The sequence below is a fragment of the Triplophysa rosa genome, linkage group LG9 (genome assembly GCF_024868665.1).
Source record: "Triplophysa rosa linkage group LG9, Trosa_1v2, whole genome shotgun sequence".
Lineage (NCBI taxonomy): Eukaryota > Metazoa > Chordata > Actinopteri > Cypriniformes > Nemacheilidae > Triplophysa > Triplophysa rosa.
The window spans coordinates 17,222,156-17,247,026 of NC_079898.1; the positions used below are offsets into that span (position 1 = coordinate 17,222,156).

General features: G+C 37.9%; 1 protein-coding gene across 1 annotated transcript in view; it reads left to right on the forward strand.

Annotated features, from left to right (window-relative positions):
* The first annotated feature begins 5,140 nt into the window (after positions 1–5,140).
* fbxw4 (F-box and WD repeat domain containing 4) overlaps positions 5,141–24,871 on the forward strand; it is a 33,449-nt gene continuing 13,718 nt past the window's right edge. Inside the window, exons 1-5 of the mRNA XM_057342367.1 lie at positions 5,141–6,096; positions 7,180–7,275; positions 7,678–7,863; positions 7,954–8,086; positions 9,152–9,246. Of these exons, the coding sequence (XP_057198350.1) occupies positions 5,912–6,096; positions 7,180–7,275; positions 7,678–7,863; positions 7,954–8,086; positions 9,152–9,246 (695 nt within the window). The 5' untranslated portion in view covers positions 5,141–5,911. The remainder of the gene's footprint in view (positions 6,097–7,179; positions 7,276–7,677; positions 7,864–7,953; positions 8,087–9,151; positions 9,247–24,871) is intronic.

Here is a 24,871-nt window from a genome sequence, read left to right on the forward strand (position 1 = left end):
TACTGACGTCCGGCTCATCTTTTGTCTTGTGTTTTTGCATAATGAACCCTGTTTCAAAGTATTCCTTTGCTATTTTAAGGAATTTGTATACATTTTGTCTGTACAAGACACATTGAGCATCTACATGTCATTATCAACAGCAGCATTCAGCTGTCGATTAATCTCGAATCATTTTTAGGTTTGAAAGGCCTCATCTATAGAAAATAAGGCTAGTGCAGTCTTTGTATGAAACTTGTCATTATGTAATATATTCATAATAAAAACCACCATTGTTTGCATAACCCTTCTGGTTAGTGACCAGTACGGAGTGAGACACTGGGTCTCTCCCCCCAGAATGTTTGGAATGGCACAGCTCAGGTCAACGGCTCAGTAGGGCGGTCTCTCTCCAGGGGGCTATACTGTTTGGTCTCTCCTCTGGCTGAACTGGACATGCTGCGGCTCCCTGGCCCTGGATCCTCACCCTCAGTCAGGTGTTTTTCTTTAATCTCAGACCTTTAACTCCCTGTAGCTTAATCTGATTGGAGGAGTATCTGTTTTGTCCGAGCGGGGTGGTGTGTGTTTGCGGACAGGGTTCCAAGGAGCCGAAAGCTAAGATCAGAGGGCAACATATAGTGAGAAAGAGAGAACAGGGATTTGTGGTCTGAGATCACTATCACCTTTTTGTTTGTGATGAGGAGGATTATTAAAGCCCTGAAATACACATTACTACAGGTATGCTATGTAAATGATCAGAGAAAAAACATTACACATACAACTAGTTTCTTTTATATTTTCAAATTCATTTTTTAAAAGGGATAGTTCACCCATAAACTAAAATTCTTTACTCACCCTGATGTCATGCCAGAACGTAACCAAACAACACTGACCCTCATTGACTTGGACACTAAACCACTGAAACATTTCTCAAAATATCTTCTTTTTTGTTCCACACAAAGTGTCATAAGCATGTTTTTAGTGACATGGGTGATAAATGATAACAGAGTTTTATTTTGGGGTGAACTGCCTTTCTTAACTGCTTCATAAAAGCATCCTTAAAGTGTTGACATGACAGAACCCATGCATATTGTTGGTATCTCCATATTTTGTGATTTTTATTTTTTGCCATAAATCATTATTATTTGTCACACTTTATGTTTGTCACTGGGTTTTGCAAATATCTAACCAATACAGAGTATTAAATAGTGCTTGACAACTTTAACATCACAGTATTTAATCATTTAAAAAGTAGGCCTACCGTGTTTTTTCTATTTCCTGAAAAACAGGATTTGGACATCCAGGGTTTTGGATGGACAGCGACAGCACATTACCTATTTTAAAAACACTCACGTCCATGTCTACATAACTACTTAAGGTGAAAAATACACATCTTGATTCCAAAACTGATGTGACTTTCAAATAAAGTGGTTGACTTTTAAACCCCTGTATTTTGTTAGCCAACATTTTTTCTAAAATAAGGCTGACAGGGACAGAAGCACACAGTAACTAGTAAAACAAAGTGGAATTTCTGAAAAGGAGTTTGGTTACATCAAGAAATCACCTATAATACAATATGTGCATTACCAATCAACTACACGTTTGATGTTCCTAAACAATAGTGATAATAAATTAATTTATTTGTTCTAGTCAGGTCATAGTGTTTCATGAAAGAGAAAAAACACTATTTACAACCGACTCCCTGCGTTTTCACATTGATGACGTCTGCTATTGATTAACAGACCTTGACGGTTATTCTGCATTATCAGGCCTCAGTTTCCCCTGAAATTTGTCTCCGTGACCATAAAGTTGTAGGAAACCCAGGGGATCCAGCAGGTTGTGGGAAAAATCACACCTTCTGTGCAGCTTGTGATGGCATGCAAATGAAGAGCAATTCCGCTGAGAAAAGAGGGGACGCAAAACCGCTTTCATCCATTATATTGAGCTGCAACCGTCATCCTTAACCCCTGATAAACAAACAGGGCTACCTTCTTAATTTGCTTAGAGAGCAATTTAGACTTGTACAAGGCCCCCTGCTGAACCGTCAGAATGGCAGGGGTGAGAGAATGGGATGACCCAGACCTCTAGCTGCCTTTACTTCACATTCTGCCTAACCTTGGTCATAAAATCCTTCCTGCAAATTGGATCTCAATGGAGGAAACGTGGTTTCAAATGATGCAGATAAGTCTGCCTCAAGTGCCATTTCTATGAACAAGCAATTAAAAGTCTATATAATTGCAATTAAACGGCTAGATAAACCTAACTTCATGGTGCATCTGCAAATAATTTTACACTGCAATCCACTTCCAAAAGAAGGCTGAAGGTCAGCTGTATGCCTGTGATCTAGGCATATTTTAAATGATGAGAACAATCTTGTTGTTGTAATTTTGACATATTCTGCAAAATTGCAACAGTATCACAGTCAAACTTTCAGATTTCAGATCGCAAATGCCAGCAGCCAACTGTTAAGTTATAATTGAAATGCAAACATTGTTCAAAGAGAAGATGGGACTCAGCAGTTTACCTATTTGTATATGAAGCATATGGAAGAACTGTTGACTTTTCCAATTGGAGCTGTAATCTTTTGTTTGCCCATGCATTTCTAAGGCTGATTGTCTGAATGATCGGAACAATTACAGCCTAAATGTGTTTGCCAGCCACACAGAGGACCCTGCACCCCTTCTAAAAAGATCAAAAGATTCCCCCTCCTTCTTCATTTCCTTTCAGTCATGTCAATTCAGCTGGAAAGCCAACCATAAATGAATTTTTAGAACTTTTAGTATGTGGGACACGTTATCTCATTACTGAGGAAATACACATTTTATTTACAGGAATAGCTAACTCATAAATGATGCTTCTGTCATTATTTACACGCCCCATTTTTGTCCATATCTGTTGCATTTAATTTTCTGTGGCGCACAACTCATTATTAATCTTTGTGCCGCTCTACTCAACAGTCTGTCAACATTGAGAAAATGACAAAAACCCCCGCTATTAATGAGTCTACACAAATTGTATGCTCTTCCGCAGCTATAATTTTCCACTCCACTGTAGCTGTGAATAGGGTAGCAGGTGTAAGACTTGATCAGTGATGTCACGAGACAGGCAAGACCCAATGATGTGATGATGCTGATGTCACTGACATCCAACTTGACGTGATGCATCAAAAAACATTGCAGTCATTGGTCCCTCAGTTATATGTCCAGTTCATTTATTAAATAAAAAAAAACCCAAAATAAATTGCAATGTAAAGATGTATTTAAATTCGGATAGTTCACCCCCCAATAAAACCCCCACCTGTATGGCTTTCTTTCATCTGCAAAACGCAAAAGAAAATATTTTGAAGAATGTTAATAAGCAAAAACCATGGTTCCCATTTACTTTATGGACTCCAAACTGCAAGTCAATGGGGACCTACGGTTTTCTGTTGCACTGGTTAACTGGCCAAGCATAGCAAAGAGGAGATACAAACATGCAAGGTATGTGGATTTTTTTACCTTAAATCGTGTATACGCATTGCATTACATCTAAAACAAACGATAATATTCGTTTTAGCCGTGTCATATGACCCCTTTAAATAAAAAAACCGGCGTGCATTCATCAGACTGTGATTTTAACTGCAGTTGCGGCATTACGCCACAGCAAAGGCGCTGTTTCGTTATCAGCACCAGTGAGTGAGGCGCTGAAGAGTCGCAGTACAAGGAGTTGTATTTCACGGCTGTTCAGGTGAACATTGTTTCTTTTGCATCCAAGTACGTTCAATTTTTTTGAAAAGTTTCCTTAAATTAACCTGCTGTACATCATTGTAATGTATTAAACTGTGCAGTTGGCTCGTTGAATCAGCGTTATACTGTACACAGCGAGTTTGCCGGTATGAACGCAATTGTGATCAGAACGACTCGTAAACTAATGACTCATTTGAACCGATTTGTTTGAACAGTTGAAACTATTCAGTCACTAGCGAATATAAGAGAAAAGTGAATCATTTAAAGCTCAGTGAACCACAAGAGAACGCAGGATGTGAATGAGCTTTGCTTATTTAGTAAAACTGATGAGTTCAGTTGGCTATTGTGGGCTGAAATGTTAGTTGAAATGATAAAAAGCTTATTTGATTTTAAGCAACTTTTCTGTTGGTTGGATAAATTTTAGGTTTGATTTAACTTAATAATAAGTCACTTTCATCAAATTTTTAGAGCCTGAAGTGTTTGGTTAATCCATTTAAAGGGACAGTAGGCCTACACATGTATAAGATCAGGATGGCACCACCTGCACCTCATTTTGAGCCAGGAAAAACCCTGCTTAAATATCCCTGAACAGCAAACAATCTGCCATTTGTTTGTTTACAACAGCAATAAAAATTGTTAAGATTGTTGAGATTAATATTTAGAATTATCAACAGTGTCCTCTTGAAACCATTATTGTTGAACTCTGAAACGTACGAATGAGGTTCGAAAACCACAATTACTTGAGCAATGGAGAGAGAGGATATGGCTGTTTAAGAGGTAATATCTGTGACAGTGTATTGAACTAAACTCAGCTCAGTGAGGGAGTGACTGAGAAAGTAAAAAGATACAGAGGCCTGCGTAACATGGTCACCACGCTGAATGGGCTGAGGTCAGGCCACCACTTTGGTTCAAACAAAGGCAGCCATCAAGTAGTCGCATTACTGACAATCACATACCATAACCTGGGATCAAATGGCCCCATTGTGGAGCTAATATAAAAACCATGTTGTACAATGACAAGCAGTGAAAGCTTACATGAGATGGGGTCCTCTGTCAATTACAAGAGGCTCGCCATAAAAAGAGAAGAGGAGGATGAAGAAAAAACATCAAGGCAATTGAATGTGTCATAGAGTGAGGGTGGACAAGCTGAGTGATTGGAGGACAGGCCGAGTGAAGAAAAGAAGAAAATTGCATTCCACAAGCAACTGAGCATGTCTTCAGAGAAATAAAAGTCTTGAAAAAGAAGCCTGAATTCTGGGTCTGGACTTTGAAATGCTCCCTTTATTGTTATTTAGTTACAATTGACCTTATAAGTTATTATTTATCAACTGAACAAAGCTATGAGATAAAAATGTATTTAAGGTTATCTTTTATAAAGCGCTGTATTATAAAAAGATTAATAATAATCAATGCATGTTAATAAATATGTTTATTTTATCACAGCACATTCACAGTGGTGTAAAATGGCATTACAGAGCCACTTTATTTGATATGAATACATTTTTCCATTTGGTTGATTGACACAACTGGTAGTTGCACAAGTCTGTTCCAAAAATCTGTAGACAGCGGTTTCAATGAATTATAAAAAAAGGCTAAAAAAACACTAATACAAACTTATTTTGGACACTGAGATCCAAGGAGGATCTTATTAAAAAACATGGTTTGGGTCAACATTGGTTTATATTGTTACAGTAAAATTAAAGTACTCATACTGCAAAACAGGTTTTTAATCATACCACACATCCATATAAACTAATAAATGTAATATAAATATTTCATTTGAGCATTTTTGGTCATTTAATTGAATCTTGATAATCATAAAAAATGATGCTACATTTATCACACAGGTTCACGTTGTCTTCTCACAGACAGCATTAACAAAACCATTATCATCATCAAAATCAACAGAAACTCTAGTTACATCCTTCAATCCTACATTAAATCAACCACAGTAAATGGGATCAATGCCAACTGACCCTTTTATGTTGTAGCCGCGTATATCAATCTAAACAGCGCGCTGCGTGGATCATCACGTGACTCTGTTTGTGATGGCTTCCTGCGCTTCTAGTGTCTAGGTCTACACGCTTTGACAGAAACATGGGATTTTGCATATTCCTGCGTAAAACCGACGAATGTCTTCGTAACAAAAACCTTCATATTAGTCGAGTTGATAAAGAAAAGAGAGCAGGCGCCCGTCTGGAGGAAAATCCGCGATGTTTCTGTTTAGTTTACCCGAGGATGTGCTCTTGCTCGTGCTGTCTTATCTGGATAACAGATCACTTTGCCGTCTCTCTCAAGCGTGCAGGAGAAGCTACCAGTTCATCTCCAGAGACGCGGTGTGGAGGAGAATAGCTAAAGGCATTATTAATACCGGACTGACACGACAAGGAATAGACTTGTAAGGATTTTAAGATGAACTAAATGTGTGGCTAGCTAACATGATTTGGCCTACGCTTCGAATAAAATAAATACGTAGGCAGCGTAGGGCAAAGCACATTCAAAGAAACAGTGACGTAATGATAAACAGCGTAACTTGTGATTCACAAAGGCACTTACGCTGACAGTCACGTGCGTCTTGTTTACATGCGCAAGTGTTAGGGACGTTTTAATGAATGAGTAAAAGGTTTTAGTAAAAAATAAAAGGTTTTACTGGTTTATAAATATGACATTGCTAACACTTTACAATAAGGTGCTATTTGTTAGCAGTAGTGAATGGATTAGGTAACATGAGCTAACAGTGAACAATTTAGTTTTTCAGTATTATTAATCCTGGTTAATGTTAGTTCATGTCAATACAGTTCAATACAATTCATGTTAATTCGTGGTGCATTTACTCATGTTAACGGTGACAACGTTTGATTTTAATAATGTATTAGTAAATGCTGAAATTAACATGAACTAACATTAATAAATGCTGTATTAGTACCATTGTTAGTTAATTTTAGCTAATGCATTAACTAATTGTTAACAAATAGCACCTTATTGTAAAGTTTTACCATGACATTTTATTGTAGTCAATCTGAAGTTTAAAATGAATGTCCAAAGTTTAAATTTAGATATATTTACATAGAACCCCCGTATTAAAATCCTGGTAATTTTGGCTTTTAATCGCACTCTTACCTAAATTTAACATGGTTTTAATACAGCTATTAAGGTATTTTTAACAAAACCATAATTTACCATTGTCTTACTACAACTAACAATACTACTCTGTAGTAAAACTATGGTACTGCAAATTTGGTTTACACTTTTGCTATCAAAAAACCATAGTTTATTTTCCTTTACACTTGCCAAAGTTACTGTATTTTATTATTTAAATTACTCCTAGCATATGTACAGTGGGTTTGAGAGCTTGGTGTATTTCAGCTGACTAATATGTCAGTTGTTACACTTCTTGTATGTATGTAAAATTGTATTTACTTTATTCTGAAAAGAACAGTTAACAATCAATCTCCTATTCATTCATCACCAATTGTTTCAGATGTCCTTCAATTTCTCTGAAGGACAGAGTGAGGGTGTCACACAACTGGAGCCATGGAGTCTGTCGTACAGAAGTTCTTTTAAAATGGAAGATTAAGTGAGTTAAATCATATTTTATGTTCATTAATACCCTGAACCCTGGTCAGATAAAACCTGCAATGACAGGATGCAAAAATAACCTGAATCCTACACAAACTGTCTTCCCATACAGATAAGGAATGTTGTGCATGCCAGTAAAACAATCTTGTAAAGAGTGTGAAGGAAAATTCCAAAGATTATTGGAATATATCATTCTTTAATTTTTCAACCCCCAAATACATATTTTTTATAATGTATTCCCTGACTTGGGGAGTGTCAGTGACCTTGCCAATATGGACAAGACATTATTGTGTGATTTTTTTTATTAGCCCTCTCGTCACCTTAAGCCCCAAGATACAGATTGAACTACAGTAATAACCTGTGTAGGAGTAATTTCCATTCCTTGATTGTTCGCCTACAGCCTGTTGCCATGGATACAGCTGGACTGCGATGTGCTGTATCTCTCTCAGGCAGCAAACATCAGTGCGTATCATCTGAGAGCTCGAGGGGGAAAGTTGCAGAATAATCGAGTGGCCCTGTTCACGGGACACCAAGAAGATGTGTGCAGATTCGTTCTGACAGACACACACCTTATCAGTGCAGGAGGGTAAATTATTTTTCTCTGTTTACAGTCTTTCATTTTGATAGTTTTTCATACTTCTTTATATGTCACACTATGGCTTCATTTTTTTTCCAGTGATGGTAAAATAATCGTTCATGACAGAGGAAGTGAATACTCTATTGCGTATAATGGTCACAAACAGGAGGTGAACTGTATTGACTCAAAAGGGGGTGTAATAGTCAGTGGGTCTAGAGACAGGACTGCAAAGGTGAGCTTGTGAACTGTATTTATTGTCTATACTCTTACATGTATAGCCACCCCAATAAACAAGCATGCTTCTCCCCAAACACTCCATTGGCCTCTTTCCACTCTCTGTGTGGCATTGAGCAGATTTTAGCCTGTAGGTACTTTACAGGAAGCGATTCAACCGTGGGAAATAAATCTGTGAGTGATCATACAGATCATCCCCCTATCTTAAAGGAACAGTTCACCCAAAAATGAAAATTCTGTCTTCATTTATTCACCCTCAAGTTGTTCCAAACTGGTGGCCAAAAACTGTTTGGTTACAAGCATTCTTTCAAATATCTTTCTCTGTGTTTATCAGAACAAAGAAATTTGCACAGATTTGGAACAAGTCCAGGGTGAGTAAATGATGACCCAATTTATATTTTCTGGTGAACTGTCCCTTTAAATGATCACCTCTGAATTTGGACCCTGTCCAATTCAATCACTGTAACTCAATGTAAGTTACATTTATATTTAAGGATGTCTTTATACGGCCATAAATTCAATTTTACCTTATACCCATTTGTAAAGTGATCCTGTGCTACTGCTTGGTGGGTCTATTTGGTATGATGTCATAGTTAATAGATCCCATCAATCTAGCAGTGCTGGACAGTATTGAAGTTTTAATTGTAATCCTCACTAATTTGTGTAAGGGGGATCTGCCAAGGGGGTAAACAATAAACAGTGACACCGTGTCTACACCGGACGCAATGCAACAAAAGACAATAAAACGCATTAGAACACATTATAATTTTACATTTTGTCCGACAATCCCATTAGAACAAGCCATGTGTCATGTCGCGTCGCACCGGTCGTGTCCAGTGTAGACACGGTTGAAGTACTTAATAAAGTATTTTAAAAAATCAAGCATTATGCAGTTTGTGTGTAAATGTTTTCATATTTTACTATAAAACTAGATGAAAATTCTGATCAATAACATTTCTAAGCATTGTGTTAGTACTAAAATAACTTTGATAAAAGCATACAACAGTAAGCAAATTGCATTAAAATGGTTGCATACAATATGCTTATTTTTTCTTCATTTTAGATTTGGTCACTGACATCAGATCGACTCAGAGAGTGCTTGCACACAATTCCCACGTATGATCGAGTGTGGTCAGTAGCCATCAGCCCATCTCTAAGGTAAATCTGCATCCATTACTTTTCTCTGACTAGTATGTAGTTAAGAGTCATAGTAATGTCTACAACACAGCAAATATATTTCCCGTTTTACCCACGGTGCCATTCCTGTTGTGGTCACTCGTCTCACTTCATACTCGCTGGTTTTCTCAATTCTTCTGTCCATATGAATCACCAGCAGACCTGAACATCAACCTTTGCTTTCATCGAAGAGAACTTGAGATCTTTCAAATAATTAATGTATCATTGGGTTTGAAGGAGAGGGGTGGGGGTGGCGGCAGCATTACGGCTTGTGTGAGGTGAAGTGGTCATAGACAGGGTAACCCAAAGCAGGTGGCCAGACCCTTTTTTAATACATACTCTTCAATTTATTGCCATGCCATTGCTTTGAAGTCAATTAGTTCACACCTCTGAAATGCAGATGGAGAAGAATGTGATCCCAGCCCCTAAAGACATGAAAGAAGAATTGTGCCTCCTCATGGTTTGGAACAAGCCTCTTTTTAAACACTTAAATTGTGTAGTTGGACCTGGATCATACTGCATACAGTTTTTCTCATTTCTCTCAGTGCTCATAAGGAAAAAAGTCATACAGGTTTAGAACAACACGGGTGAATATGAATAATGACAGATTCTTCATTTCTGGGTGAACTATCCCTTAGAATTGTTTCAGTCTACAACTGGTTAACCGCGTCTCCCCCAGTACATCTGGGAAAATTTCCTGATGTGATGAGCTGTTTAAACAAGTGTAGGATGGAGCAAGACAGGCGGAGAGGGAGAGAGGGAAAAACGTGCAGGATGTTATAGCAGAGCGTGGTTTAAGTTCGCTGCTGCTGTCTTTGATTGCCGGAGCATGTATACTCCCACACACTTAATGACACACAGATACATGAAGCTGTAACATTAGCACAGAGTCTCCACCTGCCCCTGATCTGTCAAACGCACCTTTACAGTGCTGGCGAACGAATGGAAACACAGTGTGCCGGGAGACGCTAAAGGACACTGGCTGGCTCGGCCTTGTTCTAATCGTCTCATCTTTTGTCACGACATGGCTCGAGCGTAGCGGAAGAAAGCTGCCGCTGCCTGAGCAGATGCAATGGTTCAACGCAGTTTTAGCCACTCAGCCGAGGTATTAATCCCCGCTGCACGTCTCCACGGCCAAGAATTTAGATTTCAAAATAAGAGACGATTATCCACGTCATTAATTCTCCAATTTGATGGCTGAAATAGCAGGCCTCCGAAACAGACTGCTGCACCCAGATAATGGACCGCACTTCTTTACACTTATCGGCTATGGAAGAAGTTAATGAAATTGCCTTGAAATAGAGGCGTCAACTTAACTATAAACAGAGTTTTAAAATGTATCATTCTGTGGTTTGTTGGCCGCGCGAAAGCGAAATTAAAGCGCAAAAACAACCATTGAGAGAGAATTTCCACTTCGTCGACCACTGTGATTTTGAAATAACTTCAGAGTGGGATACCGCTTTGTTTTTACTACTACTACTAAAAGGAGTTTACCTGTTGAAAAGCTTTTCAACTGTTTCGGAGGATTAAGCTTTCCTACTTTGCACCAATCAGAATTGCGAAAGATAGACGTAGAGGTTTGAAAGTGAGGATTTCTTCATAATGATGGCGCTGTGTGTTTTAATTTGGAAACCTGAAGGCAGGGATGGGAACCCCTTGTATTGCAAATGTAATTGTTCCAACGTCACGCTTGAGGTATCTAAAGGGCGAGGAGTATGAGAGGAGACGCTGCAGTGAGCAGGAGAAGGGGTGGAGGACAAAGAACAGAGAGGAAGATGTCGGGAGAGTGTGCATATTGGTCGCCTCTGACACTCAGGTGTTAGGGGTTGTATTGTTTCAAACCAAAGCAAAATCACACTTTTGTATAAAACAAAAGAACCATGGAAGAAAATATAGGCTTTTTGATTTTCCCGCAGCCATTTGACTTTCTGAATTCTGACTCTATTTACTTTAACTCATTCGATTCTTGATGTCGAGTGTCGATTGTTCACCCAAAACTATTTGTTCCAAAAATGTTGTTCTTAAAGGGATAGTTCACCCAAACATTAACATTCTGTAATCGTTTACTCACCTTTGATTTGTTCCAAATCTGCATAAATTTCTTTGTTCTGATGAACCCAGAGAAAGATATTTGGAAGAATGCTTATAACCAAACAGTTCTTGGACCCCATTGACTACCATAGTATGAAAAGGTTTTACACAAAATCGCTTTAGTATTGCAGTGGTTGTTCAGATGACTTTTGTGCTATATTCCAAGATTTAAGTCTGTTGTGCACACAAAACCATCATAAGACATCACAAGACTCAGATGCTGTCTACACGTTTTCAAAACGCTCTTCGTCCACACTAGCGTTTCAAGTGTTTCCCAAAGGCTGCCCATCCACACTGAAATGTCTGAAAACGCTTACATCCATATACTGCGCATGAGTAAAACCTATGACACGTCAGCATGTGTCATTTCTGTCAGGCATTATTTACTTTCTGCCTTATTATGTTGTGGCAATATGGAGCAAAGACACAGGAAACTTAGATGTTGCTGCGGGTAACATAACACAAGACTATAAAGCTGCAAAAGTGAAAGTGAAACTTAACTCACGCTCCGCTGCCAAACAATAACTGCGAGTAACTAAATGTTCTGTCTCCTAAAATGCAATCTAAAGTATGCATGAACTGACATTAATGCTATCAAACAACTGAGTCACATGATGAAAAACGTGTCATGGTTTTAAACCCTGCCGTTTTCCTCATCCACACTACAATGCGAAAATGGCGTTTTCAAATGTATCCACTTTTGAGTGCATTTTCAAAAAGCTCAGTTTTCGTTGACAGAAACACTGTGCCAGTGTGGACTAAAGGCCAAAACGGAAAGAAAAATATGCGTTTTCAAACGAAAACGCATTAGTGTGGACCAGGGGCGGTTTTAAGGTGGGTGGACATCCGGGGCTTAGGCCAGAGACCCCCAAATATGTGTTCGAATATAGTGGCGTAGCAAGATCAGGTCCGGGCCCATATGCAAAAACTTTTAGGCAGCGGCTATTTGCACTAAGTTTAAATAGCAGTAGGTTCTGTTTACACTAAGTGAAAATAGCACTTCTTAGCGATATGCTATTTACACTACCTGAAAATAGCTGTATTTTCTTTGGATTAAGTAGAAATAGTAGTTAGATGTTATTGGTACTTAGAAATAGTGGCAGATAAAGTTACTCTTTGTACCTCAGTATTGTTGTGCATTAAACATTATGTAATAATAACAGAGTGTAAATCATTATATTTATTAAAATTACTAAAATGATGGCAATGTATTGAGATGATAAAGCCCTACACCTACCCCTATCCTTACGCTAAACTTTATGAATAAAAATGAATTTTAAGTTAACAAATGGCCTTTATGATCTGTAATGTGATAGAAAAAGGTAAAAGAGAGTTTTCAGCGCTAGGTGGATTCGAACCCCGGTCTCCAGTGCCAAGCTATACAGACTTTCCTCCTTACGCTGTTTGAAATGCCGTCGTTCTTACACGTTCTCTTTTCCAATCACACATTGGTGGGCAAAGCTATTGCAAATAGTCTCTGCCAACAAGGCGGGATATTTGTACTTGGTGTAATAGACATTCCGAAACTTTAAACAATCCACCTCCGTCTGTTCGCGACCGCATTGCGCATTACTGGACATCGGTTGTTTACTCAGGTTTGTTATTTAAAGAGCAGGTTTCAAGGTTTTTGTAAGTGTCCTAATGTTGTATTAGAGTCCCCAACAACATGTTCAAATGCATCAAAGGTAAAAAAAACAGTGCTATTTTCTTAAAATAAGTATTTAGTATCTATCCATTTCTCAAAGATCCCTAAACGATTCCTCCGAAGCTGTTCAAATGTTCCGCTTCTCTAAGCTCCTCCCTACCGCGAGTCCAGTGTGCTCCGATTGGCCAACTGGACCAATCAGTTGTGATTGGTCTTTCTTCATATACTACGTGTCAGAAACAAAATGCCCATTATGACAGTTCTTATCTCAGGAAGGTTTTTGTAAACAAAGACGCTGTGTGTAAAAATGGCATCAGTATTACCATATCACAAGTTTTTATCTTCATAAACTTATCTTCATAAACCATTCAGACTATTGTTTTCTGTTGATCTTTTTTCGTCATAGCTGTGGGAGAACAACAACGGCTCTATCCAAAAGTTGATCATTACTTTGATTATACAGAGAAAAGTAACTGAGCAAGTTAGCGAGAGCTTCCAAAGATAATACACACACCTTTACATAATAAAATGATATAGTGCTGCAGTCCGTTTTTAAAATAATGACAAGCAAACCGTTTTGTTTGAAGGGGATCGTGACCACAGCTAAACTTTGCACACTTGACAAAACCATAATGTGAGACACGTTAGCAAAGTGCTACCGTGACTAAACGATAAAGGGATACAGTTTGTACAATACTACGACATGTAGAACGACAACAGTCTACAATAACCGCCACATTATTAGGTAAGAGTTGGATTATTAAAACTGTAACACTCTTAACTTATACGTTGTTTACCTGGAAACCTACAGCTGTACTAAATATACAACACGGATTAGCACAATTACTTTAACGTATATTGTAAGCCCTCAATTTAACATGTACACATAACGTATTTATCATACTTACAGCTTGTGGTTCTGAGACGCTTGTTAGTCCAAATAAAGTTGGTATTGACTTATCTTTAAGGGTCTAGCGGCTGGCAAATCCCGCGTTGAACTCGCCAAAATTTGAGAAGCAGTCGTCGGTAAAATGACGAGCACATTACACAAGGTTGGAATTGTACTGCAGTGGTATCGTGGGGAAAAAAATGTAACCACTGATCCTTCACATCGTCATCCTTTGACAGCGAAAACAAAGTACATTTGCGTTCACAGCACAAAACACAGCGTCCCCTCGACATGTTGTATACAGAACATTACCTGAAGTGCTAGTGGGCAGGTCAGAGTGTTCCTGTTTCGCGGGAAGGCGGGGATTGTGCTGATGCATTATACTGTGACGTATCGATGTTACACTCAAAAGAGTCGAAAGCCTAACGATTTGTTTGGGCGGTTCGGAGTCGACTCCTTACTTTGGAAGCCAATATCTTAATTTATCATGGACTTTTTGGAATAACAACTTTGCAGATCGTCAAAATTGAAGGAAAGCTACGTTACACACTGAAATGCCGGTAATTTTATGAGATTCATGAAACCTGCTCTTTAAATGTTAATGCGCGTCAATCGCGCTCAAATAGAAATAGTAATGGCAGATCCCAAGGGAGTGCAAACTCCCAAGTGCCAGAAAGAGGGAAAAAGCGATGCAGCCAGAGTTTTGCACTTGTTTTTACACGTAACATGTGAACGGCCCTAACATTTCTATGATAAAACAGTTATCAAACATTAAACATTTAGCTACTTATATCGCGCATGCTCTTTCACAGTTAAAGCGGACCATAACCTCGGCTTCTGTCCATAGCAAATCCCACCATCTTTCATTTGTTTGGCCACCTCAGTTAGATTGATATTGACGAGCTCATTCAGAGTCCATATAAATTAAACTTCACACCATTTCGACACAGTAAGGTAACAAGTAATGTTGTTCATTATACATTATACAATAATAATAAGAGTGTAAATGATTGTATGTATGATTGGGACAATAAAAACCTCTCTACTACCCTTTACCTCACCATACACTTTTCAAATATTTTCTTAATTTTGTTGAAAATAAATGACTGCATGATCTGATATGTGATGTGAATGTAGTTCGGCAAAAGGTGGATTTGATCTTGCACTCTTAGAGTCAGTACTACTTGTTATACGTCTTACTCACTACACCAGAGAAACTGCTGGGTAAGTGGCGTTGTTTTTACACTCTACATCTTTATACGGAGAAGGACCCACTCACATTTGCCCATGGGTAGACGCGCAAAAGACGCAAAATGTAAACAGCCCGATTCGTACACGGCATGGTAATAAAACATTCAGGGATTTACCGAAAACTTTCGGGGCTTCAGCCCCCTTATAGCCCACCCCTAGCGCCGCCCCTGGTGTGGACAAGCTCTTACGTGACGCATGTGTTTTATGATACTTTTATGGTGCTTGCGCTTCCTTTGGAAGCCCCAATCATTTGCATGAAAAACATCCTTCTTTTGTGAGTCATACAGGTTTGGAACAACAATAATTTAATTTTCCCTCCCTCATTGCTGTCAGTTTTTCCAACGAACGTTATCTCAAGGTCGGTTTATAGTATAATCTGGCTAAAGTAAAATGCCAAGGTTGACTGTGGTCTGTCTTTTATCAACATGACTGATCCAAAGAGTGTGTCAGTCCAGTGGTCCTTGTCATTTTTCCAAGATTGCTTTTTTGGTAGCTTGGGTACATCATAGTGTTTCATTCTTTTTAAAATAGGCCATCTTCTCAGAGCAGTCACCTGCGTTTCTGAAGTTATATGGGAGCGTAATGTGTGTGCGCATTGGGCAAGACTAGTCCTGCGCAGACATGAAGAACGCCATGGTGGCTACATGACTTTCACAGCTGATGTTGCAGTGTAAATGCTCGCTCTGAACTTCCCTAAATGGTGTCATATGGCTAGCGGTCCCAGTCTTAACTGTGAGACCAATCCAAAAAAAAGGCCCCTCTCCCATTGCGAAGGTAATGGGCACTCTGGCTCCCTGCATTGTTCTCATTTCTCTCCAGTGGGCTGTTCTTCTGTTCTGAATTCCATTTACAATCCCATATCAAAGAGACAGCGCCCATATTGAAGAAAAAAAAACATCATTCAAAGCAACCCAAATGATTCCTGATTCTTGATCTGTAACCAGTGAGCTTGACTGGTTAACCCCCCCTCATTTCAGTCTTGTCTTTGTCTGCTTTGTCAGACATCAGACTCTCACCCCAAATGTTGATTCTTCTGCTCCTGTCCAAGGAAAAGGCCTGATTGCTACTAATGGCCTCTGATTAGCATACATTTTATCTTGAAGACACTGTTTTAGAATCTGGAAGATCTCGTTCAGTTGGTAATGTGGCTCTCAGAGGAGAAAGCAACACTTTTAAGTCCTTCAGTTGCTGTAATTGGAGGTAAACTGGGTTGAGAGTTTAAATGGCAGTTAATATGCATACTCTATTACATAATAACACAGTTTGCTAGCAAGGTTATTATAGTTTACTAAAACTAACATTTATCTTAATTAGAATCAATAACAAGATCATCCTAAACATTAATTTAAAAAATGGCCTCAGCAGAAGTGTTGCCTCAGCAAAAAAAAATAAAGAGTTTGTTTAAAAAAAACAGATAATGACAAATGTTCAAAAATCATGTTTTTTGTTTTGCATTCCAGGTGATATCAGTCAAACTGCAGTTGGGTTGTTTTGATTAAGTAATAAAAAATAATGCTAACTAACACAATAAAACACAAACACATGATGGCACAATAAAAATATTATTTTTGAAATATTTTAAAAACAGACTTTGCTAATGAACTCTTCAAATAAAAATTAAACTAAAACTGTAGCCTAATCAAATAAATTAAACTTACATAGGAATAAAATAAATAAATAAATGTATGTGAAAACCAGGGCCGGTCTATCGGGTGCTGGGAGGGCAGTGTTCCTCCAGATTTTTTTGGGTCCCCCCCAAAAAAATATCTAGCTGACAATTAAAATGATCAAAAATTTAATTCTTCTTGTTAAATATTTACTAAATACTCATTTGTATTATCTATTAAATATTGATATGTCAATTTAATCACAGAAAAATGTAAAAACTATTCATGCAATGAACTTTAATTAGCCTATATATCTGTTCAACCAGAATATGTAATTGCCCCCCCCCGTCTGATAATTCTAGGGCCTGGTAAAAACCAATCTAAAATTCTTTAATCTAATTATTAGATTATAACTACCATCAAAGTTCGTCTTCAATCATTTTCTTACTATCATTAAAATTTTTGGCATGTTCTTACTCTGTCGGTATTAAATATATCATAGTTCTTGAGATTATGTAGAATGATTTTATGTAGAAATAAAAAAAATGATTCACTGGCAGGGAATTCATGTTTGAAATGAGTTTGAAAAAGTTTATTTTTCTTTTAAGATGCTCCCTTGTTTCTATTTGCAGATAAAATCTGGTAAACTGATAAATGACAATGTCTATCTTTTTTAATATTAAAAAGTGTCTGTGGCAAATTATGTAAATTATAACTTTACAGTCTTTCAAAATATTTCATTTATGTTTCAATATCCTCGTAACAATTTGCACGAATATTTTTAAGTAAAATTTGCTGCTATAATTCAAGTACAACTAACTAACCATAATAAAGTAAATTCTACTTATTAAATGCATTTAGTTTTTGTTAAAATATTAAGTAAATATTACTAAAAGGGATAGTTCACCCAAAAATGAAAATTCTGTCATCATTTACTCAACCTTAAATTGTTCCAAACCTGTGTAAATTACTTTGTTCTGTTGAACACAGAGAAAGATATTTAGAAGAATGGTAGCAATTTTCAGTTCTGGGACAAATGACAATGGTAGTCAAAAGTGCCCCAGAACTGTTTGGTTTCTAAATTCTTCCAAATATCTAATTTTGTGTTTAACAGAACAAAAAAAAACTACAATCATTTTTTCTACTATGGTATTGAATAATGCCCCAGAACTGAAAATTGCTAACATTCTCCCAAATATCTTTCTTTGTGTTTAACAGAACAAAGTAATTTATTCAGGTGTAAATGATGACAGAATAAAAATTTTTGGGTGAACTTTCCCTTTAAAGTAAACAAACAAAAAAAGATTACGCTGAACAAAAACATGTGTCTAAGAGGCTGTTTACACGAGACCGGTTTCAACTAAAAACTGAAAACTTTTTATGCATTTTGACTGTTCATTTACACGAAAACGGCGTTTTGAGGGTCTGAAAACGCGAACATTTGAAAACGGATCCATGTTAATGCAGATCGTTTTGATAACACTGTCATGTGTACGTGAAACTTTTCAAAAACGCAAAGGAAAAACTTTTCCGTTTTTAACTTACTCTTAACGCAAACTTCCCGGTTCACTTACTTTCATATTGAAATATACAATGTTTTACAACATAGATGGTCAAGTAAGAAGAGACTGGTGGTCTCTGTATTGGCATTAGCACAGTTACTGCTCAATAAGTGAAATAACATACTTTATGACTAATATCGTGCCTCCCTCAGCCTAGGCACAAGCACTGCTCTTCTGAACAACGATAACCACAAAAAAAACCCAAACTTAAAAATAATACCAAAACTCTATTAAATCTCAAAGATAAATCAACAAAAAACACGAAGTCTTTCTCTTTACTGAAAAACACTTAAAATGACAGGTAATCTGGAAAACTAATCTCCTAATGCAGTCAGATGCAAAGCATGCTGGGAACTGCAGATCAACTGCCAAGATAGTTAAATCTACAAAAATTATTTATGTAGTAAAAAAAGTCAAGTTAATTTTACCAATTTAAATGGGTTTAACATAATAAAATTGAGTTGGATTTACTTAATAATTCGTTCAATTAAAATTACTCAAACAAAATAATTAAAACCTTAACAACCAAAATTATTAGATTTTATTCCCTAGATTTTTACGTTATTTTAACTCGATTTATTTTTATTTTAAAAACACGAACGTAATTTTACTAAGTATATTTTAATAATTTATTTTCATAAAATAAACTAATAATACTAAGGCACATAATCATTTTTTTTCAGTGTGTCTAACAAATCCCGTGTGAGAGTCTGTGTCCTTCCCTTATTACCAGTAGATGTAGAATTAGTAGGCAGCGCGTGTCTTGTGATAAATAGTTTCCTGTAGTGTCAGACATAGCTGATTCTTACAGACAAGATGAGGCTTGTTGAGTTTAGAAGAATCCATCAAGAACTAAGTAACTCTAGCCATAGTGTGTGTATCTTATAGCACACTTTCGCACTGTGCATCTGTTAGCAGGTTTGTTTGTTTGTTGTTGTTGTTTTAGTTTGATTTTCGAAGCATTTCACTTTTTTATAGAGAACGTAGCGAAGAAGCCCAGACATCCGTGTTATTTGGTTCGGTTCATAGCACTCTTTAAGCTTGTTTAGTTTTTCCAACATTGTTTAATTGGAGTTTAGATGAGGAGGCCTCACTCGGCTGATCAAACACATTTGTTGGCCTACGCTGAAATTCTTGTCTCTTTGTCGCCCAGGGGAATTTCCAAACCTGACTAATCAATGTCATACACGGACAACAAAGTATTCTGTGTAAACACTTGTAAGTGTTAATTTCTAATTTCGAAGCTTCCTATATGTTGTGCTGGGATAGGCCATGTCGCTATGAACAGAAGCTCCCTATCTAGCTATCTATCTGCCTCAAAGAGCACAGTGCACACACTACCTCAGCAGTTGCAATGAGCCCACAGCGAGCAGGCAGGGGGTATGAAAGGAACAGGGTGCAAGCGTCTAAAAGAGAAGCAACCCCGATGAGAAGTGAGAAAGGCTCCTTTTTGGGGAGGCCTGTTTTGTTTAGAGTTGGTGAAGCACAACTACAAAGATGTTGCAGGGGTACTGCCTTTGAAATTTTCCAAAGAAAATGATTGTTGGATAAACCGCCCCCAAAATGCCACTCTGCGGCAAACGAAGGGAGCGTGACCTGTGACCCTTGGTATAAAAGTACAGCGAGACGTACCCCTCCATACCACCCTAAGCTCGCCCCGCCCCGATTTCACCCCCTTTGCTCCACCTCATTCAAGCAATAAAGAGCAAGAGAAGGAAAAAAGGCTGAAATTCATGTCATTCATTTTGGCTTCTCATCTCTCTCTCTCTCTCTCTCTCTCTCTCTCAAGGCTGGGAGGGCGAGCCGTGTCTTAGGAGTCAAGAATTCAATTAGTTAAAAAAGGGGGAAAAACAAGAAAGAAAGCAAGAAAAGAAAGAGTCTGCAACAATAAAGCGATAACGGACAGAATGTGCGTTCCCACACGTTAAATACAGGCCGTTCACTTCTGAAAGCACAGCATGGGAGCTATAGCCTCTGACTGCAGGTGGTGTCCTGAATAATTGCAGTCAATATGCCCTTTCTATGCAGGCTTTGCACAAGCAGATCATTACACACATGCCACATACAGGTGTTCCTCGGCATATTTGAGATGGAAACCTTTGCTATTCCCGAAGACACATTTTTGCTCCGAAGTTAGCTGGGGAGTTGAACTCTGCTGCATGACTTGCTTTGTTCGTTCTTAGCCAGACATAAAACGAAACAAGTACAGTAGTGGTCAAAATGTCCAGGGGTGGGACATAGTTGCAAAATGTTTGCTTTTACTGCCCTCTCGGGTTAGAATAAAATATAATCTGTATGGTAGAAAATGGTGAAAACACTAAACTTTAAAGGTATTCATTGGTCAAACTAATTTGGCAAGCCACATCATATCATGGAATTTGGGTTTTATTTTAATATAGAAAAATGCATAGAAAAACAAAGTTAGCAAGAAATTCTTTTATTAATCTTTGTTGGTCCTCTCGTTTTGTAGTCATTCTCCTGGGTCTTGAATCAGTAAACAAGTGTTGTGTGTGAAATTTATTTAGCCTCCTTAAAGGGACAGTTCACCCAAAAATGAAAATTCTGTCTTCCTTTACTCACCCTCGAGTTGTTCCAAATCTGTATAAATTTCTTTGTTCTCATGAACACAGAGAAAGATATTTGGAAGAATGCTTGTAACCAAACAGTTCTTGGCCACCATTGACTACCATAGTAGGAAAAAAGACGATAAATTTCTTTGTTCTGTTGAACACATAAGAAAATATTTTGGAGAATGTAGGAAAGCAAACCATTCTTGGGCACGTTTGACTACCATTGTCATTTTTATTAGTCAGTGGTGGCAAAGAACTGTTTGGTTACGAGCATTCTTCCAAATATCTTTCTCTCTGTTCAACAGAACAAAGAAATATATACAGATTTCGAACAACTCGAGGGTGAACTGTCCCTTAAAAAGCATAAGACATTCTAATGGCGCTTTTCCACTGCATAGTACTGCACGGTATGGCGCGGTACAGCTCACTTTTGGGGGTTTTCCACTGGGTACAGTACCTAGTAACTGATACTTTTTTTAGTACCATCTCGGATGAGGTTCCTAGCGTACTGTACCGATACCAAAATGTGACGTGATTACACAGATCACTGATTGGGCAGAAAGAAATCTGTAAGATTTCACAAACTTTCTCGTATTTTTAGAAGTATTTTGTATTGCCGCCATCGATATGCTCTATTACTCGTGTGTTTATGTCACGTTCACAATGATACTACGGCAGTAGAGGCGGCGCAACTATGACGATAAGTTTATAATCCCCACCCTCTTTGAAGCGGTACTAAACTGCTGTGGAAAAGCAGACTGAGCTGAAGTGAAGTGAGCTGTACCGAGTCGTACTAAACCCGACGGTACCATGCAGTGGAAAAGCGCCATAAGCTAAGCTTCAGCTTATACTCCATGTACAAAAATGCAACAACGTTTTTAGAACGTGGTTTGGTAAATTTAAATAAAATTAGAAGACATCAATTTTGGCCAAGACTGTATATTCAGATACATTGTGAAAATGGGCACAGTGCAAACGCAGACCAAATTACAGTTGTTTTGGACTTTTTTTATATTGAACATGCCTGATAGCTTTTGAATTTGTTTTCATGTCAGATTTTTCCCCATGGTTGAATCACTCCGGCAGGTGTGGGTCAGAACATGCTGCAAAATAGTCTTGAAAATCCAACTGAGGAAAAAATGCTTAAAATTTGTGGTTGTAAATTCCAAATGAAATTCCAGTCCTAGCACAAGCGGCACATCATAATTGTCACTTGTATCGTCAGTGTGATTAAAAGTTTTAATGTTACCGCAGGCAGCTGCAAGAAAATGTGGACTTAACTGTATTATTGTTTGAGTCTAAATTAATGTAGGGTTGTTCTACTCGGCTAAGCAAAAGGTGGTGTGTGGAATGTTCCTCTGACCTCGGATTGCAGAGGACATGAACAGAAAGCCAAAAGGTCTGTGAACTCGGGTGTGAGCTGAACAGGGGGGCGGGAGAGGGGGGTTAGGGGTAACTGGGCTAGAGGACGGGGCAGGAGGGTCGACACAGAGAGGAAAAGAGAAAGACCCTGTCTATTGTCCTGCTCCAGCCAATATAAATACATCATAACCCTTTTCAATTCAAACATATTTAGAGACTAAGATGAAAGCACTTTAACATCCCCTTGAACAAAGCCATGGGTCAGCTATAACAAATGAACAACATCCAAAGCAAGGCTAATGCACGGGGGGTTAAACTCCCTTTGAACCCTGTCTTTACCCATGGGCCTTTGGATGCGACTCGGATACTCGGAAAATCTTTTTCACCTTTTATTCTTTTTAGAATTATCTTTTTAAATTTAAATCTTTTTTATATGGCAGAGCTCTCTCTCACCCATATGTTAATCTTTGCTTTTAAATAGTTTTACAGTCTTGCAATTCACTCTTAAAACTTTTTCTTGTAAATATATACTTTTTATGATTTTCCTAGTTAAATGAATAAAACTTTAGCTGCTTACATTCAGATCACACTCGCTTAACATGGTGGCTGTTTTTTGGGACATATTAGATGTTTTCTAGCTGGTCCAGCCTGGTGTACTGGTCAAAACCTGGACAAGCCGGTTTTTTATGTTTTCATTTCAGGGTAAAAATATATTTATTCCATAGAAACCAACATAAAAAATGTAACATTCATTTGTTTTGGATCTTTTTTTAAAAAGACAGCATACGGTATCACCGCAGTACACTCTTGACATTTCTAGCTTGCGGGTTCATTCACAAAGCGTTAGCGGTGGTCTTGACCCAATACGTGTGGTTGCTTGTGTTGGTGCTTGTGTTGGTTTGGCCCTAACAATGTTGTTACTGTGGAGTCCCTCTCTCAGCAGGGGCTGAATTAAAGTTTGTGTGACCCCTGCACTAATTTCATGCTGCACAGTTCCTCGAATAATGATGTCAGTTGATTAGGTTACCAAAATGGTTGTGTTGGCAGTGAACCCCTGACATGTTCTAATGATCCCGAGGCGTGCTGGTGTTTTTGGGGCAGAGGAGTTGGGGTCCGGTGTGGGTAGCGTGGGCAGAGGGGGTTCGGAGGGAGATTGTGCGTGGTTTTCCCTTTAGAGGGGCCTAGGGTCGAGGGAAGGTGGAGGCACATTAGGCGAGAGAGAGGCATTGACCTTTTACAGCTATAATATCACTGGGAGTCCCTTTCAGATCAATCAGAACTTGTCTGGGAGACAAAAATGTATTTAATTGTGGTATTCTGCAATTGTGTTTTTTTCTCTTTTTCTCTCCCTCCCTTGTGTTTTTTTCACAATCGGACTCAGCGAGGGATAAGTAATTGAAGTAATAGAGAGTAATAAGGGCTGGGAAGAGAGAGCTTTGGCCTTGCCCCTATTGTATCTTGTGTCACACGGGTTCAAAGGTCAGGGAGCCTGCATATTCTATTAGGGCGCACGGCCTTCATTGGGGCAAATGAGTTTACCCAACAGTAATTAAAATGCCAGCACTGGCCAGGCGAGCTGAATATGGTTGATGGGCCACCGCTAACTGGGTTGACAGCTGCCATGGCTGTCTTTGCCAATATGCTCGGACCCTCAAAGAACAAACCATCTGAAGCCATCACGGATGTTCTCTCAACTTTACGAGACTTTTCTCTTTTCCCCTGTCTAGCTCTGTTTTTGTCCCGATATTTAAGCATTTACATAAAAGGGCTTTATATTTCATAGGGCTGTCAAATGATTAATCGTGATAGTGTTTACATACTATATGTCTTTATAAACACATATGCATACATGCATATATTTAAGAAAAAAGTAATAAACATTTGTATTGGTGAATATTAATAGATCAATCTAAATATTTCCTAAATATATATATATATTTCCTAAAGATCTAAGTCTAAATATTTCCTAAATATATATATATACATGGGTATGTTTTTGTGTTAATAAATACAAAATAAATATGCACAGTACATAGATATATATCATGTAAACACAAACTTTTATTCTGGATGCGATTAATCGTGATTAATCATTTCACTGCCCTAAAGTCTTAGGAGCGTTAAGTGGGTGTACTTAGTTTCTCATGTTATATAGGTGTTATCTATAAAAATGTGTTTTTTGCTTTTGATCTTTAAAATAAAAATGCAAGAGATTCTACTAAAAATAAAAATACAATAATATACGAATATAGTATACACATAATTAAGAATATATATGTACAGAACATAGACATAAAACTAAATATTTACAAAATTGAATTAATATAATTTATACACAGTATAGCATATGCCCTGGTCTGCTATACATGTGAAAAATGGTTACACAAACACAACAAAATATGTCAAAAACCAGCTTAAAGTAGTCTACACTATTTGAAAGGCTTGTAAATGTGTTGCTGGTTTCTGTAAGAATTAGGTTTACATGTATGTTATAGTCAGTGGTGGAAATGCCCGAAAGTCCCCCGGGGAACCCAGTTGGGGACATATTTTGTATGTTATTTAGTATGTATGAAATGATGAACAATGTCTAACAAATCCTCACTTCTCTATCTTCTAAAATCTGTGTGTGT